This window comes from Rhamphochromis sp. 'chilingali' (assembly GCF_963969265.1).
Source record: "Rhamphochromis sp. 'chilingali' genome assembly, chromosome: 4".
Taxonomy (NCBI): Eukaryota; Metazoa; Chordata; class Actinopteri; order Cichliformes; family Cichlidae; genus Rhamphochromis; species Rhamphochromis sp. 'chilingali'.
This window is the reverse complement of record NC_137948.1, coordinates 32,270,897-32,289,769: the sequence shown is the minus strand read 5'-3', so window position 1 is coordinate 32,289,769 and position 18,873 is coordinate 32,270,897. Positions and strand designations below refer to the sequence as shown.

The 18,873-nt window shown below is 40.3% G+C and overlaps 1 protein-coding gene across 2 annotated transcripts; it reads right to left on the bottom strand.

The window, feature by feature from the left end:
• Nucleotides 1-2,076: 2,076 nt before the first annotated feature.
• On the bottom strand, nt 2,077-16,505 carry LOC308394898 (hsp90 co-chaperone Cdc37-like). 2 transcript variants are annotated; one of them, XM_080879502.1, is made up of 8 exons: nt 16,256-16,505; nt 12,725-13,021; nt 12,539-12,644; nt 4,952-5,067; nt 4,744-4,866; nt 4,476-4,658; nt 3,206-3,277; nt 2,077-3,087 (listed from the first exon to the last, which is right to left on the bottom strand). In XM_080879502.1, the coding sequence occupies exons 1-8, from the start codon at nt 16,361-16,363 to the stop codon at nt 2,983-2,985; spliced, it is 1,110 nt and encodes a 369-aa protein (XP_080735628.1). In that variant the 5' UTR covers nt 16,364-16,505; the 3' UTR covers nt 2,077-2,982. The 2 variants fall into 2 exon arrangements, with proteins under 2 accessions (XP_080735628.1, XP_080735627.1); XM_080879501.1 differs by having other exon boundaries at nt 2,082-3,087; nt 16,207-16,342.
• Nucleotides 16,506-18,873: the final 2,368 nt, after the last annotated feature.

The following is an 18,873-nucleotide window of genomic DNA, read 5'->3' as shown; positions in this document are numbered from 1 at the left end:
ATTTAATTTTCAATCAAGGTTTATTTATAAAGCACCAGCCAACAAACAGCCGCTTTATATTGTAAGGTACAATATTATATCATAAGATTGTTATAGTATGCATAAGCAATCACACTTTATAGTCTGAATACACTCTACCCTTCTGCACAGTACTTGCTTTGTTTATTTAATTTTTCTTGTGCATATTATTTTTCTATTTTTGTTTATTTAAGTTATGTATTGGTGTGAAAGGAGCCCACATAACCACTGTTTTACAGCATATATGGCAATAAACGTCTTATAGATAGATAGATAGATAGATAGATAGATAGATAGATAGATAGATAGATAGATAGATAGATAGATAGATAGATAGATAGATAGATAGATAGATAGATAGATAGATAGATAGATAGATAGATAGATAGATAGGTAGGTAGGTTTCCAGGGGTCATCACAATGCATGGTATTCAATGCCTTTTGTTCTAGGACAAATTAAGGCAGCAAATTCACACGTGAGAAGCAGGAAGGAGAAACACTGAGCCAGTGTTTTAGTTTTTCAGACAGACACTGATACTCACAGAAACTGTGAATAGAATAGCTTGAGCAGATACTAAACCTGTGCTGCCTTTTGTCATTGAGAGAGGATCTGATTTGTTAGCATTACAGCCAAATAATAATAGAAATTGTCCACGCACACACACACACACACACACACACACAAACATTTTTTTTTCCATGACGCTGCCTTGCTGTTCTGTTATTCTCCCATCAGCTTTTATAGGCATTATCTAGATTTGATTCCTCCCCAGGACCTGCACTGATTGTTCCCTATTTGCAAAAGTGACAGCGCAAAGACGCTTTGCCTCGAAAAAATTGATTTAGAATGCTAAATCAAACCCACCAATTAATTATGAAGGAGAGAGAGAGAGAGAGAGCGGCCCAGCAATTCATTATGCAAGTGGCAGGGAGCGAGAGAGGGAGAGAGAGAGAGAGAGAGAGAGAGAGCGGCCCAGCAATTCATTATGCAAGTGGCAGGGAGCGAGAGAGAGAGAGAGAGAGAGAGAGAGAGAGCACTTAGAGAAAAATAAATGGACAGTAGTTAAGCTCAGTTTATTGTAAGAGAGACTTCGAGGGACAAATACAGCATAAGAAACTCCAGAGTAGACACAAGCAGCAAAACCCGAGCTGAAATGTCAGTTTGTCAAAAAAGAGAAAATGATCTGAATGGGCTGGAGACTTTATTCAACATTTTAATGACTAAAACATCAAATCGTTGATCAAGCAAACTGTTTACTTAATATATGTCCAAAGCGGCAATGTTGTGTTCAGCTTTGTGATCATAAATAAAAACAGTTGCCAGTTTTAGTCTGAAATGTCCGCACCTAACCACAAAAGCCCACAAAAACCAGCAATAAACTGATAATGTTTCCACAGATTTTCAGGCGCTCAATCTGAATTGTTTCAAACATAGCTGAATAAGAGCCAGCATATTTGGCAACTTACTTATAATATGGTGTATTATGGTATAAGGTGCATCATACCAATGATACACTGTCATAAAAACAAGCATATATGCATAAAATATTGTGTCTTGTGTCCGTCACTGTAAACTGGAAAAATCATAGTAGTAGCAAGATAAACTTACACCAGCTTAAACACGTTCTAGTAAACTTTTCTTTATTTTTAAAGTGATTTTTTTCTATTTTTCTTGTTTCAGTGTGTCCATCTGATGTCACTTTGGGTGGGGTGTGGGATAACAGTGAAGCATCAAAGTGCCCTCTGTCATGCTATGAAGGGTATTACACAAGCTGCGATAGACTGTGTGAAGTAAAGATGGAGAAAGAGGATTAAAAACAAAGATGTTGGATTCATGTCACTGAGTTAGCACAGATGGCTGCTGATGTTCTCAAGAACTATAAAGCCCTAAACTTAAATTTATCTGTATTAAAATTTCATATGATGTCATCAGTGCATAATAAGCCTGCTCACTGTTAAACGTCTTTCTTTAAATTCAAAGCAGCACACTTTTTTATGACCTAAACTCAATACTTGTTGAGCTTGAGTAACATATAGTGTAACTTCCTTTTCAGTCACTGGAATAAATCTATAAAATGTGTGTTTGTACAGGATCTTTCTTTTTGCTTTATTCATTTAACTTGTGCCTTTAGCTTGATATTTAAATTCAAATTTAATCCAGTCCAATGGTGCTTCACTGGCACGACAGTTTATCAAAGCTATGTTGCCAAAACATAAAAAAATTTAATGAAGTTTCGCAAGAATAAAAATAAATAAATAAATCAAAATAATGCAACAATCGACACATCTATTAATGAATTAACTTTATTTCAAGTTAACTAAATAATAAAGATTATATGCATGTGTCCAGCTCATTCTCTGTTGATATATTATTTAACAGTTACATCTTTAATGAACTTAAGATTCAACAATCACAAAAAAGCTGTCGACCACACCGCCTCGGCCATCTTTCCCCAAATACGACTTTAGGTGGCGCTGTTGACCACAATGGGACAACAGACACAACCAAGCAGAAAAAACTGCTCTTTACGCCTGACATGGACGGTGACATGAAGCGTTCATACTGAGAGAGAAGAGTGTTTTTATAAGCTGCAGAGAAACGTGACCCAGCTACAACTGTGAAACTAAAAGTACATCCTGAGTAACTATAGAGTTTCAAAACATAGATTGTATTAACATGTTTGAGAGAACTGGCTTTTTAAAGATGATTAACAGCAGGGATAAATCTGTCAATACTGTCAGTAACAATAATAAGAACTGATTCATAAAAATACTTCTTTAAAACTAACCTTCAAATACTCCTTTATTAAAAAATATACAATGCACATTTCACAGTATATGTATATGCAGTTAATTGACTAGATTTAGTTTAACATGGAGACATTTAAAAACTAAGCAGCCAGAAACAACACTTATATAACAACACACAGTCGGTACACTGACTAGGTTTATAATAAAGTATTATTAATCCTCTTCCTGGTCCCCATCTTCCTCCCCATCCTCATCCCCTCTGGAATCAGGGACCCACAATCCAGAGTCAATACACCTCTTCAGGTGGTATTTTCCTTCCTATAGACAGAAAAAACATGGTGACAACAGTTTGAGACAGCAAGAACAAACACAGAAACTTTCTGATCAGGCCGCTTTTAATGACTATAAATTATTTTAGGCAGAGACACACACACACCTCAGGGTCCAGCTTGCTCATAGCTTCTTGCAGCATCTGAATGTTCTTCTCATGAAAGCTCCTCTTTACCTCCTATGAGACAATAAATTCATCACTCTTCTCCTTTTATATTAATATGAACTTGCTTTCTTGAACAGAAGGAAACGTTAGCATAACTTATTTGAAGCACATATGTAAACCTGCTAGTGTTTACCTTGCACTGCACACACGTCTGACAGGTGGAGTCCACTCTGCTGACCTTTATTCTACCGACTCACCTGATTATCCAAATGGCAACACGATCACTTGCACAAACTACACGATTATCAAAGTAACAAGGCTTTTCTTTTTTATGGCATGAGATGAGAGGGACTTTTAATGACCTTTCAGTCTTTGAAAAGAAACCTTGGCTGTGAAACACAACGTCAGTGAAGCTAAAGTAAACGTGCATAAACAATCCATCCAATGAGAACGCCGGAACAATACATGCAAGTTAAGATTACCAACTAAGTCCCCCCGAATAACATTATATAATGTTGTGTGAGTTCAAAGTAGAATCACTTATCAAGGTTAGGTTTAATGCTGAAGTCTGTTTGATTTAAAAAGAACAAAAAACAAAACGAGTAAGAGAAGAATATTCCAACAACAGGACTGTAATTATCTATAAAAAACATAAACTGCATGGATAATTAGGCCTTTACTTTATGACTACAACAGGGTTAGCATGTGTCAAGTGTAGCATGAAGGAGGAGGAGCTCGTCTTTGTTGTGTGAATGTGTTAAATTTTAAATAGTTAAGGAGAAGCTATATTCTCTAAATATATCTACGTTTAAGAAGACTGCATCGTCCATCCTTCAAAAGCCTGTTATTTCTTCTTCCACTTCCTAGCCACTCCTCACTGGATAATTACAGCTTCTCTGAGCTAATTTGTAGTTTTGACTTTTCTGGGCTTTTAGCTTCACCTGGTATACCAAAACAAAGCGTCTGAGCTACTGTGTACAGTTAGGACACTTTAACAATGTTTAAAAGTTGAGGCAATTTAACAACAAGACAGTGAGGTGTTTAGCTGCAGTGTGCGATTGCATAAAATGTTGCAGAAGCTTACAGTGTGTGTAGGAACCTTTGACTTTCTAAACACGCCCCATGAATTATTCTGAAAAACAAAGAGAGTGTGCTACAAACTCTGGGATACGAAAACAGAGAGCAAGGAAAGAGACTGGGGGCGGGAAGTTTGCATGAAAAACTGCTGTTCCAAAACTCTCTCCAGAGTGTGTCTGCATGTATGGCCTACCTTTGGTAGCGATTCATAGACCTCTACAGGGTCCAAACAACCTGGGCCCAGTCTCTTCTGTATTTCCTCCTCCTCCAACTCTTTCACAGCATTCTCCATACGAGTCTGTGCAGAACTGCGGACCCGCTCCTTTAGCATCTCCAGCTCATGCTCAAATGCATCTTGGTACGACTTATCTAGAGTCTGACATGGACATGCACGCATATGACAATGATTGAATTCTCTTGAGCATAGCGACTGCACAGTAAGGCATGTTTAAGTAGCATACCTTGATCTTTGAGAAGAACTGTCTGAAGCAGCCTCTTGGGTCAACTTTCAGCGTCCGAGCCAAATCCAAGATGAACTGCATGACGATGGCTTGGTGGGCCACCTGCTCCATCAGGGCGTGTTTCTGCAAGCATATTGAGAGTTTTGAAGGCTCTACCTGCCTGAATTTCAACCTCAACACGCACTCACACGCTCCTCACTGCACTCACCTCATCTATCTCATACTCGATACAGATGACAGCAAGGTAATTAGCAGTCTCTTCGCACACCAGGTGCGGGTGGTCTGACAGATACTGCTGACTGTCATCCCAGCGCCGCAGCATCCCTGGAAGACGCCATCGTATTGAGCATTATGCTGAGCACAAGCACATCTCCAGAAGTTATATGATTGAAAAAAGAATGGAAATAGAGATCAGCTTCAATATTTTTAGATCTTACAAAATGAGATCTTGGACTTCTTTTCATTGCTTTGTCAGTTCTCAGGAAAATTCTTCTCACCCACTGTCACCACCATTAAAATGCTCTTTCCCCTTTATTTTAGCCAGCTTCCTTTTGAATAGCTGCTCTCATAAACATAGCAGCTGGTTATTTCTTCTGCTCACAGCTAGAGATGGACCGATCCGATATTACGTATCGGTATCAGTCCGATACTGACCTAAATTACTGGATCGGATATCGGAGAAAAATAAAAAATGTAATCCGATCCATTAAATATCACGAAAGCACCTCACAAAACTTGCAACACGCCGTAACTCGCCTCAGAACGTCGGAGCAGTATGCATCACGTGATAGAGCAGCTGTGGCATGCGGGACCTGTCGGTGGTCTGGATAGCATTTGGAGCTTCGCTAGCAACCTGGCATTTCATCTCCGACAAAGTTATCCCGAGAGAAGTAAAGCAAGTGTGTAAGTCCATCTCTGAATGTTTGTAAAGCAATCCCACGTTAAGCTTAACGAGCGACTGCCTCTCGCTCTCCGGCTGCTACTTCAATCGTGAAACTGCTTAAATCAGCTGATCGGCTTTTCTGTCGCGAGTCTGTCTCTCGTTTGTTTTTGGTCCACTTTGCGCCAGAAAGAGCAAACCAGCGGCTGAACAACAGCAGCACGTTTAAGCTTGATAAGCTGTTGTTACAATTTATTTAATATTACTTTCTACACCAGGATCTTTTTCTACGTAGCTGACGGCTGGTAACTGTGCAGGGGCGGATCTAGCAAAGTTTAGCCAGGGGGGCCGATAGGGCATTAACTGGGAAAAGGGGGCACAAAGACATACTTTTCTTTCTTATTCTCATTTAAAATGTCTAGCTTTTAATAAATAATTATCTGACACCCAAAGTTTTAATTTGATGTAAAATGAATAGAAGTCAATTACTGTATATAGTGACTATTAAGTCTAATATATATATCCTAGTAAGCTATAGTACATTTTCCTTTGGGAAGGTACCATCTGTGCAGTCTGCAATTTTGTTGAAGAAAGATGTTGAATCTATTTAATATTTCTTGAAAAATAATTGATTTCTGTGCATTTTTTTTCCACACTGCATCAAATTAAGGTTGATTACGTTGATTAAGCATCATGAGGTGGAGCGTGAGGGGTGGTTCCCTATTTTTTATTTATTTATTTTTGTTGTTGCTGGGAGTTGGAACCCTATTAGTTAGGTTGCTTAATATTTACGCTAAGTACTCTTTAAAATACCAGAATAGGGAGGATGGTGTAGGTCTAAGTTTATTAGATTGATCAGTATTGCTGAACTATGAAATATTTTTTTTGTATACAGGTATAACAGAATAGCTTTAGTGTAGTTGTTGTTTTAAACTTGAGTATGAACTTGCAGACTTGCAAAATGCAGCAAGATATTTTAAAAAACAGTTTTGTTGATTAAAAAACACTATCGGATTCATATCGGTATCGGCAGATATCCAAATTTATGATATCGGTATCGGTATCGGACATAAAAAAGTGGTATCGTGCCATCTCTACTCACAGCCACTATTGTGCTCTTAATAAACAGTATTGGGATATCCACTGCCAGTGACATCAGGAGCAAGAGTATGAAAAATGTTCAGAGCAGCGTAAAGCCTGAGCTTTTTTTCCTATGCTAACTTCATTGTTTGAAACTTTGTCCATGTTTATTATGAATACCCACTACAGTAACAGTGTATACTGTGTATAACAGTGTGTATAAGGACTTACAAAGCAAACACTTTGTAAGTCCTTTGCTTTCAGTTACTGAAATACTGGCTCCAGTTGCGAAATCACTGCTGTTCTTGGTACTCAACTCATCCCTTTTTTAGAAATATTTGACTGCTTACACAACCCATTTTAAGGGGAACTCCATTAAGTCTGTGACAACAATAATAATTATTAACATTAATATGGGCTGATAAGATAAGTCGTAAAAATCGACAGCTTCTAAGATAGGAAAAGGGGACTCTTTTTAAGAAAGTGTGTGGACACTAAATTTTACTCTTTATCCGTTTCTATGTGACGCAGTTAAAAACATACTCCCTCTGTTAGAGTGAATTGTTAAATGATTGTCATTTTTATGTTTACCATTTGTACATTGTTTTAACTATGATGAAAGAAATTCTCTAGAATTAGCGGGGCTTGTGGAAACACAGACCCAACACCCTCCTTCTCCATGACCCCTCCCCAGTTTGTTTAGTTTCAGAAGAACTCTGGCACACAAAAGCTGAAGGCATTTAATCAGCAGGCAATCTGAGCGAGTGGAAGTCCCTTCAGGATATATTTTACTGGGTGTGGTCCTGTTAATGTCACTCCAAGCATAATTTTACAAACAGGAAATCCACACTTAAAAAAATTTAATTGGAAAGAGGAAAGAGGTTAAAGATATTTAACCAGCTTAAAAAACTACAGGCAGATGTTGTTTTATTACAAGAAACTCACAGACCTGTCACAGGTTTAAACTAACTTAAAACACCTGAGTTTCCTAACGTGTTTGCAGCCTGTTATAATTCTAGACAACGGGGAGTAGCAATTTTAATACATAAAAATGTTAATTTTACAGTACTCGATACAGTTATAGATCCAGAGGGTAGATTTCTAATTATTAATCTATCAATATTGAACAAAAAACTATGTATTGAAAGTATATATGGTCCAAATGTTGATGAACCCTCATTCTTCCACGGATTTTTTAGTACACTCTCTGAACACCTCGATTGCACACTCATTCTTGGCGGTGACCTCAACCTTGGACTAAATGAAGACATGGATAGGCTCAACACAACAGGAACTCAGCGCAATTGTCAATCCACAAATATAATCAAACAGTATATGAGCGACTTTGGCCTTCGCGATGCATGGCGCTCCCTTCACCCCAACAGTAAGGAATATACTTTTTTCTCGCATGTTCATCACTCTTACTCTCGTCTGGATTATTTTCTGGTCAGCAGCTCACTGCTGTGTGACATTTCAGACACTGAGATTCATCCTATAGCTGTCAGCGATCATGCTCCTGTATCTTTAACACTAATGCACAAGAATAATACTACGCCAAGTAAAAACTGGAGATTTAATACATCATTGCTTAAAGATGAAGACTTTATTAAATATTTTAAAAAGGAATGGACTTCATATTTAGACTTTAATGACACTCCCGGAATATCTGCTTCTGTTCTATGGGAAGCAGGGAAAGCTGTGATGAGAGCTAAAATAATTTCTTTCTCATCACACAAAAAGAAAGAAGAAAACAAAAATATTCAGGAATTAGAAAAAACCATCAAATCACTAGAAGAAGCCTACGCGTGCGACCAAGATCAGGAAACATTGAACAAAATACGCAAGACAAAATTAGAATTAAATGAAACTATTAATAAAAAAACACAATTCCTTATACAAAGACTTCGCTTGCAGAATTTTGAACACAGTAACAAATCAGGTCGATTTCTAGCTAACCAGTTAAAAATAAATAAAGAAAAAACAACTATATGTGCTGCTAAAGATTTATCGGGGAACACAATATATGACCCTGGAAGAATAAACAACATTTTTAGGGATTTCTATGAAACTTTATACTCACCACAAATAAACCCATCTAAAAATGAAATTGATCTGTTTCTTGACAACGTAACTCTTCCAAAATTACTAGACAGTCAAGCAATGGAATTGGATTCGCCACTGATGCCAAGTGAACTCCAGGAAGCCCTGATAAGTATGCCCAATAATAAGGCTCCAGGTCCAGACGGCTTCCCTGCAGAATTCTACAAAGAATTCTGGACAATTCTGGCACCAGTATTCCACGGAATGTTGCAGGAAATCGAGGAAAAGGGCAGACTACCACCAAATATGAATTCTGCCAACATTAGTCTCCTGCTAAAACCAGGCAAAGACCCTTTATTTCCCTCAAGCTATCGTCCAGTTTCTCTTTTAAATGTAGACCTTAAAATAATCTGCAAAGCTCTCTCAAAGAGATTAGAGAAAATAACCCCCCTCTTAATTCATCCTGACCAAACTGGTTTCATAAAAGGTCGGCACTCCTCAACAAACACTCGTAGATTACTTAATTTAATAGACTACTCATACAATAAAAACATCGAAACCATAATATTATCTCCTAGATGCAGAAAAAGCATTTGACAGAGTTAACTGGAAATTTTTATTCGCAACTTTACACAAATTTGGTTTTGGAAACTCTTTCATAAACTGGATAAGAATATTATACAATTCCCCAACAGCTCGTATCAGAACAAATGACCAGACATCCTCCAGCTTCTGTCTCCTGAGGGGCACCAGACAGGGATGCCCACTCTCCCCTTCACTTTTTGCAATTTTTATCGAACCTCTAGCAGCAGCATTTAGACAGGCTACAACAATTAAGGGCATAAAATGTAAGAACATAGAACATAAAATCAGTCTCTATGCGGATGATGTGTTGCTTTTTCTGCAAAACACACAAACCAACCTCTCTGAGGTAATTACTCTAATAAACTGGTTTTCAAGAGTTTCAGATTATTCAATTAACTGGCCAAAATCTACAGTTCTCCCCATTAACTGCTCCTGCCCCACTGCAATCCGGAAATATTAAATATTTAGGTATTAATGTTTCTCCTAAGCTTTCAGACTTAACTAAATTAAACCACATCCCACTTCTAAAGAAAGTAGAAGGCGATCTGACTAGATGGAAATCTTTACCCATATCACTCATGGGAAGGGTCGCCACTATAAAAATGATGATCTTGCCAAAAATAAATTACTTATTTTTGATGATCCCTAACAAACCATCACAAGATTGGTTCAGATCTCTGGATTCATATATTTCCAAATTCCTTTGGAAAGATAAATCTCAGCCTGGGCGTCTATTGTCTCATGTAGTCTGGAAGATGAGTGGATGGTGGGGTGGGTGCAGTTTTCTCTGTGGTGGGGTTGGGTGGACTGTCCCGGGCTCTGTGGGGCCGGGGGGCGCTGCTGCGCTGGGCCCCGGTCTGGATGGGCCTGGGCCCCCTTTCCCTGGCGGGTCGCGGAGTATGGGAGTGCCTACTGGGGTCAGCGGGGGAGCTGGCCCCAGGGAGGGGTCACCTGCCCCTCCCTTCCTTCCCTCCCCATCTCCAGCTGCCTCCCCCTTCCCGCTGCACCACAACCACCCACACATGCAGGGCCTTGGAGTAGGGGTATGTCACCAGGGTGCAGAGGAGGCTACCCCCCCCCCTCTGTCCCCTTCTGGCTGCCTCTGCCTCAATTTTATCCCACAACTTAGACATTCACATTACTCACACTCTCATTACACATACATATAGGATCTTGGGGGTGGGCACGATACACGGAGTCCAAATTACCATCAGGGTGGTCACCTCACCCCTGGCGTCGTTGCCCACCTCTCAATTTTAAATACACGTAGACATTGAGGGCTAGCAGGAGGGACCATGCGCTTACCTGCTGCTCTCTGGCAGGTAGCTCCATGCCCTCCTGGGTTTTAATTGCACCTTAGAACACACATGCATCAACACTACAATGAGCGGGCGGAGGGAGGTTTGGAGTCTTCTCTCACCCCCGTTCTCTGCGGCCTGCTGGAGCGGGGGGGCTAGGAGGAGTTGGCCGTCCGACTGCGGTCTGGAGTGTGGGGCCTCCCTGCTGCTGCGGAGTCGGGGCGGTCTGCCTCTCCCCACCGCAGGGAAAAGGGTAACACCACCTGGGTCTGGGTGCAGTAAGTGCATATGAGAGCATGAGGGTGGGAATGGATGTTTGTATCTGTGTGTGCCTGTATGTCTGTGTCTATATGTCAGGTTGGGTATCAGACGCCACCTCTCTGGGGACATCTCAGGCCCTCCAAGGTTTGGAGGCCTATCTCCACCCACCACCACTTCCCCTGCCAGTGGCGGACTCCCTCAGACATCGGTGCGTTAGTGGTTCTTTGTGTGTGGGGGTGGGCGTCCGGGTACACACCGGCTCACTCCTTGACGGCCGCTTATCGGGGCCTGGAGCCTGGGGCTCGCTCGGGCCACTTCGGAGGTGGGGTGCCCCCGGCCTCTCGGCCTGGGGCTCGGTCACTCAGGCACGGCTGGCTGCCGGCGGAGCTCATGGGCGCGTCACTGCAACTCCCCCTGGCTTCTGCTCCGCGGCTGCTGAGTGAGCCCTCATCTGGGACTCTCCTCAGCTCTTACTGGGACAGTGGCGTGGCTGCCCCTCTGTTGGTCTTCCTTGGTCTCTTGTGTTCTGGGGGCCTCTGGATGTCTGGAGTTTTGATCTCCTCCATACCTGCTTCATACCCTGGAGGACGGGGCTGTGGCCCCCCCACACTCCCTAGCAGATCGTTACATGGAGAAACCTTTGGAATGCAAGCATGCTGATCCACACAGGTATGCACACAGGTGTGCACACGGGTATTCACAGACGCGGACTACAGCTTTCTTGGCTGCTGCCTCAAAGCACATTGTGCGCTGTCTATCTTGCGTGCTGCACAATATCGTTTATTATTTAGTATCTACTGATATCTACTGCTAGCTAGTTTATTGTGATGGTGCTGTTTTTTTTTACTATGTTGCTCTTTGTTGTTTGCTTTCTCTTCTGTTTTTTTCTCCATACAGGTGACCGAGGTGTTTTTTTTTTGTTTTGTTTTTTTGTTTTTCTTCCCCCCCTTCTCACCGTCTCTTCTCCCCTTTGGTTTTCTTTCTCTCCCTCTCTTTCTTTCATTCTTTCTCCCTGTCCTGTCCCGTTTGTAGCAACTGAATATAAAATAAATACATAATTCTAATAAAGGTCAATCAAATGGACCAATATGGCAAGGCCATGATGATCCACTTGGTAAAATAAATCCGCTTGGCATCTTTCTTGGCCTTAAGACAACAATTCTGATGGCTAAAGATCCAAACGGGACACAAAAAAAAAAATAAAAAAAATTTTATTGGTTATATCCTGTTAGTAAACTGCAAGTAAAAGCTGTGTCGGTTTAGAGCAGGTCACATCCGGCTCTCTGTGATCTTAAGTGGGCCAGACCAGTAAACCATCCACTTTTTTGTCACTGTAAAGAAGCTCACTCATTCAGTGTTTCTTATGAACATGCACCTTATGAACATGGAGCTATCAATCAGTAGAAACTGCACGTTACAACACATTTAACAACTTGTAGCTACAGGACTGTCCAGAGCCCATGATAAATTTAGTGTCTTTGAAACCTCTGGGACAATGAGTAAAAATGTATTTGTAGACTCCGAATGACACGTATTTTCCACCGGGTGGAGGAGGAGAGCAGTGGAAGAGAGCGAGATAAGGGAAGTAGTGAGGCAGAACATTGTGTGGGAGTATAGGGGGAAACACAACAAACACAACCAGCTCACTTACCAAAGAGTTTGATTTCTTTCCCATACTTCCTCAGAAAGTTCTTGTGGTTCCCCACCTTTTCCTCCCCAGTTTCCTCCTTTGATAAAGGCTTAAAGTTCAGCACACTCTGCAAAGTAAGATAAGACAACATGTAAATCAGGAAACTGAAAAGTTGACAAATCCTGCGGCCCAGATGGCCTGCGTTACCTTGCTGAAACCATCCTTGCTGATAGTGTCTACATTCCAGGGCAGCTTCTTCTCTTCTTTTTGGTGTTCTTCTAGCAATTTCTCAAAGGACTTCTCATCCTGTTTCAGTTTCTTTATTTCTGTCTGGACTTTTTTCAGCTCAGCCTCCCTCTCCTTATCCTCACCTCCTTCCCTCATTCTTTCTTCTAGGTATGCAAGTCGTCCCTGGGCTTCCTCTAATAGCCTCCTGCATTCTGCAAAGCTGGTTTCCAGGTCTTCCCCTCTCTGCTGAAACTCTACCATTTTCTCCAGCCGGCTCTGTTGTGGAGGTCCCGAGTGGACGGGAGCAAAGAGACAAAAGTAAAATAAACATGAGGCAGAGACCGAGCTGAAAGCACAAGTGATTTAAAAGTGAAACAGGGACACCAAGACAAGAGCTATATGGACACTGTGTAGGGAGAAAACATACAATAAGTATATTTAAATAAGAAGTATCCTGTTTAATGTGTCAAATTTAATGTTGGCCCACTGTGAGTGTATGTAACCCAGAGAGCTGACACGCCTTTAATCGCTCAATCTCTGGCAGTTTTTTACTATACTTCAGACTGTTTGTTATCAAAGACAAATGATATCCTAATATGGTTACCTCAGGCATGTAGGTTTGGCAGTGAGACCATAAGCCCCACCCACCAGCTATTTAAACCTTCTGCTTTTAATGGTGCAGCCAATCAGATGAAATCTGACTTTAAAGCAAGGAAGTGGACGCAGTGAGGTGCTGTTTATGGTCAATGAGAAAATTTTTAATCTATGAATCATGTCAAGCTAGTCTTCCAAAGTCTAAGAATAAAAAGCTGAAGCTGAAAAAGGGCTTTGCAGGCCCACTTTAAAGATGGCATAATAGGAAAAAAGTACAAATGCAGTTCCCTGCATCAGGTACTGCTTTTCTGTAGTTTTAAAGAATTTTAATGAATTTAAAAACTACAGAAAAAATCAATACCTGATGTAGGAGAAAGATCAAAGGTCAATAAGTTTAAGTTGCCTCACAATATTTTCTCTGAGCCACAAAAAAGAAAGACTGAGCTGTGTTATAATAGATTATAGATTATATTATTCTTGACCACTTCTGGTAGTGAAGTGGTCAAGAATAATATCTGGTACTTCTGGTAGCGCACGACTGCATTTAAAAAGAAGAGCAAACGAGCATGTTTGTATGCTCTTTGACTGACCGCTGCCAAAAAGAATATCATTGAGATGACACGGCCGTGCTTTGGTTGCTACAGTTTTGGCTTTGACACGTTTCTTTTTAGTATATCTAACGTGATATCTGTAGTGCTTGTGTGTATGCACTGATGATTTGTTGGTTGACCGTTATATTAAAGGTACTGTGTGCTAATAACAGGCTTAAAAGAACAGTGAAAAAAGTTCTGGGCTACTACTCTTTTCTTTATGTTTTGCTTCCAGGGGCCAGAGTTTCTTGTCCTTTTTAAAAGTGGTCTTGAGTAATAGCTCTTCAGGATTTCTTAAAGGTTTAAAGGATTTTCTTAGGACACTAACTGCTTTTTCACTCATTTGCAGTTCAGCTATCGGCTTCATTTTTCACCACGACACTGATCTCAAAAACACTGCCAGTGCAGTAAAAGCATACCTGAATAGAACAAAGGCACAGATTCAGACTTTTGCTCAACACTGCACATAGAAACAGCTGGATATATTTATAGCATCACATTATTTTGTTTTATTTCTCCCTGTGTGAATCTACCGTTAAGAGTTGTTATTGTGTCGAAGGTGGTGCTCTTCAACCAAGCTTTATCACCATGGTAACTCGTGTCCAACAGAACATAATATCTATGGAAACCTGTTGAGTGGTACTTTAGTACAAGGTTGTACTGCAGCCCAAACCTTACAGATGAACTGCATGTGCTTGGGTTTTTTTTTTTTGGCAGCGCAAGCAGTCACATTAAAAATAAACAGCAGCACAGAGTGCACTGACTGCTGAAATGTTCTATTTACAGAAGCTGTGTTGCCATTTTTTTTTCACATATCTCATGTGTCTCCATGACATGTTCCTTCCTGACTGAAAAAGGTAGCACATGATTGGCTCAGCTTACGCAGAAGAATGAAATCTACAGAGGTGACAAATAACCGCAATCATGAGACCTCAGAGCTTGTTTCACAGCCCTTTGGCCTCTTTTAGTTTTAAATGTGTTTGCAGTGCAGACGGGAAAACAAGGTCATTGAACTCCAACTGGAGTCTGAGTTCAACAGTCTCTGAACAAATTCTTGCCTTGACTTTTGGGAGCTTTATTGACACTGTGTAAGTGCATGAGTGAGTTTACATGATGTGGTCACATTTATACAGTCACACAGTTCAAAAAATCTAACTGGAATTTTCTTCTCCACAGTTAACATTTCAAACACAGTGGTGTTAATGTAAAAACTTTCCCGTTATCCTGGAAAGTTTTTATGTTTCAAACTGTAAAGTGTTAAAAAAACAAACAGGTGACACAATAGGCAACAGAAGCCAGGGAAATACTGAAATGAAAGTTTCTCTAGAACCTTTCACTTTCTACGGTAACAATGAGATAAGCTTATCAGAGCCAGTTTCCACAGACAGACACAGTCTGACCAACAGTGTTACTGTAGCAAACGCACTTTAATCTTACTTACACAAACTCCTTTTTACCTTCTAACTAATGTCATTTAGATTAATTTTCTTCTCAAAATCCTGGCATGCATTTCAAACTTAAAATGAAAAGCAGAGAAGTAAAACTGCTGTCGAACATTAAACATGTGACATCTCTTCAGTGTACAATACACATTTTAGATGAGCATACTTTTAATGTGTTTACCATTAAAGAGATGAAGACTCTGAGAGTGCATTAGAAAGCTCAGGAAAAGCTCATCAAGCAGAGTGTAGGAGGGGACTGAAAGCTCCAGGAAAGCCTATTATTACTTTGGAGATCAGGAGCAGATCTTTACATGCTACATGTTACATTTCCTGTTAAATGACACTGCAGGTTTCATTTGTATGTTTTGATCATTTAAAGTAAACTTTTAATCTCTTCTAGTGGTTCTTTTTTTGACTTTGGAAACATTTTTTGTTGTTGTTAATTTGGCAGTGGACTTCTCTTTAAGAGCTGTCTTCCTCTTTTAGTATTTTTTTTTTTTTTTTTGCCTTCTTCCTTCAAATGCCTTGTTGTTTACCATGTTTCAGATGCTAAAGGATTTCAAGTAATTTCCCCTTTTAAAATAACCTGATGTTACCCAACAGCAAAGTATATGGAAACCCCCCAAAACTTTACAGAATTACCTCACTATCTCACACACAGCGTTGCTTTTTCTTTCTCTATCGGTGGCTGCCTTTACGAAACTAAAGGCTTAAAATAAGCCTGCAGCCGAATTGCGTATATCCGCTGTATATTTACACATAAGTAACACCGGCTGCTCAAACTGTCTACTCCCTCTCGGTTTGCTACTACAGGTTTACTAGTGGGAAGACTAACCAGGTGTAGCACTCCAAACTTCACGGCTAGCACTACTGTCACTGCTGACCCGGTGTCTCATTCTGAACAAGCTCGGAGTGTCCACGAACGGGCACGTGACATCTTCATCGTCTGACACGTAGATGTGGTCCCACACGCTGTAGTCGATACCGCTCATGCTGTCCCACTCCTATCAGTTATACTAAGAGGCAACTTCTGTGAGCCTACACCGACAAAACATCAGCCAAGCGAGCAAAGACGGAGTCCAATCTTCTTAGCGAAACAAGCTAAGAGGAGAAATCCCGTATCCAAGGACAACGCCAGGCGCAATGCAGCCACTTACGTCATCAAGAAGCGCTTGTTGAAAGTGTAGCGTTTACTTAGGGTTGGATTAAAGGGGGTGTGCTTACATTGTTATAATATATTATCTATAAACTACAGGGCTGCGCAAGAGACCTGAACTACACATATTTATATTTTATATATTAATGATAAATAGATGCAATGATTTATTGAAACGTGTGCAAACATACTTGGGCATACACTGTAAGGAAAAAATGTGTTTGCAGAATTCCAGTGAACTTGAAAGTTGACATTTAGTGTCGCCACATTTATTCCTCAACACAGCCTGAGCTCCAGGCAAGTTTTCATTGTCATTTCTATAAATAGATTTTAGGAACAGTCTTCTTGAAGCTCTTCTTTTGACACTTCGGTCAATAGTATTGGGCCACACCTCTTAATCTTTGCCACCGATTCAGCACATCAGTTAGTCTTCCTTCCTATAACACCATCAGCTCTACCAAAGTGGAAGTGTTTTTGTTAGATTTGTATTGTTGGATTGTCATTTATGCCCAGAAATATATATTTATATATATGCTTAGAAGTATGTAACCATTTGTAGATTGAAAGAATGTCTCATCCTAGGAGGTCTGTAACAACTCTGTGTAACATGAAGAGGGGGGTGCGTTCACTCCTCTTCAGAGGGTTCTGGCATAGATCACACACCTTCTAGGAGAGGTCGTATCTTCTCTTGCTGATATATGGTATAGCAAACACACGTATATCTGTTTAAGTATAAGAGCCTTTTGTTCAGATGGACCGCTAGACTCCTGGCACCAGTTTTGGGAAGTCTTCACAGGGTCACATCTTGACATTTGTTTACAATGTTTTCTTGAAAAGACCGTTAGATCTTGTAGTCATGTAGTTTTGAACTTATTCAAGCAGTTTTGCTGAGTTTACCAAATAAAAGGATATAAAGGAAATGAAACACCATGTTGAACTTGTTTTGAAAGTTTTGCAGTTCATCATGAACTCTTGTGACCATAAAAAGGGCAGATGTTTCCTCTGGAAGTGTTTTTATATGCGCAGATTTTCCCCATGGCAACTTGGAAAAAAAGCGTGGTGTCAGGCTTGTTCATCGGAAGTTCTTGTTGTGCACATGACTGTGGGGATTATGCCATAAAGGAAAGGCCTGCTCTAAGCGCAGCTTCACAGGAAAGCAATGCATTCCTTCCAGTAAGAAAAGGGATTTCAGAATGTCCAAGATTTCCAAATCACATTTTTTGACGAGTCAAGCTACTTTGATGATTTATTAATTTGTTACATCATAGCTATTTATAAACATCATAGAAGAATATTGTTTTGCTGAGAAAAATGGTTACATGTGTTACTTTTTATCCATTCATCCAGTAATTTGAATTTGAATTTGATTTTAGCTCAAGATAATGGAGATCCTATCAGGCTTGCGGGTGGCTGCTGGAGCCTATCTTAGCTATCATGGGATGAGAAGCGGGGTACTCCTGAACATGCTGCCGGTCTATCGCAGGGCTAAAAGTGTACAATATGAAAGGTCTTTAAAGAACAGCTAAACAGCCAGCCTCACACACTGAAGTGATTCCAACAATAACAAACACAAGGGAGGACATTACACCAGCCTTAATTATGTTTAGCACAAGATATATATTTTAAGTGGTTTACAAGCGTTACTTATTTCATCAGCGGGGGAGAAACACTTTCTACTGGGGCTTACACAGGACTGAGACAAGTTTAATGTAAGAAGACAAGTTGGATGTTAAAGGAGGTTTGGGTGTGCTTTTTTTTTTTTTTATCAATTATGATGTTCTTTCAGTGAATAAGCATGACATGATAAGAAAAACCAGGCTTAGTGCCCTCTTTTTTCCCTTACTCCTTTCACTGGAAATGTCTTCCTGTGAAGGAAGCAGGGGGAGGAAGCACATTTACTCACTCATCCTATGTACAACTTCTGCAGCGGAGTTTCCCCTGAAATCCAAAGACATTCAGAAGAGTGCAGGAGTTAATCTGGTGTTGAAGAATCTTATAAACAGGAAATTCGTAATTACCAGTTCCAGTTCTCTCATTACTTGTGTTTATTGTTTTCACAGTGAAAGAACATGTCAGGTAGACTTTGATATACATACAGAAATATTTCACATACAAGCTCTTGAACAATCAGGACCCGTCATTGTACCATATCACTCCATTAGTGCTTTTCACTTTCAGACTGCTCAAAGCTTACTTCAGCTTTCAGGGCCTTCTTCTGTGCAATCAGCTCTTAAAAGACAAGCACCCTCTTTAATTTCAGTTTATAGTTAAGTCTAGATCAGGTAAGCCTGAACTGCCCATTAGTAGGCCTAGGATCCTGGAGGGCTTCCCATGATGCTGTCATGG

What these genes read in the sequence shown, in the direction of transcription:
- LOC308394898 (XM_080879502.1), bottom strand. Translation starts at nt 16,363, where the DNA reads ATGAGCGGTATCGACTACAGCGTGTGGGACCACATCTACGTGTCAGAC. An exon ending in TCGAGTATGAGATAGATGAG is followed by an intron (nt 4,867 to 4,951) that starts GTGAGTGCAGTG and finishes ATATGCTTGCAG; the next exon opens with AAACACGCCCTGATGGAGCA. An exon ending in TCTATGAATCGCTACCAAAG is followed by an intron (nt 3,278 to 4,475) that starts GTAGGCCATACA and finishes ATTGTCTCATAG; the next exon opens with GAGGTAAAGAGGAGCTTTCA.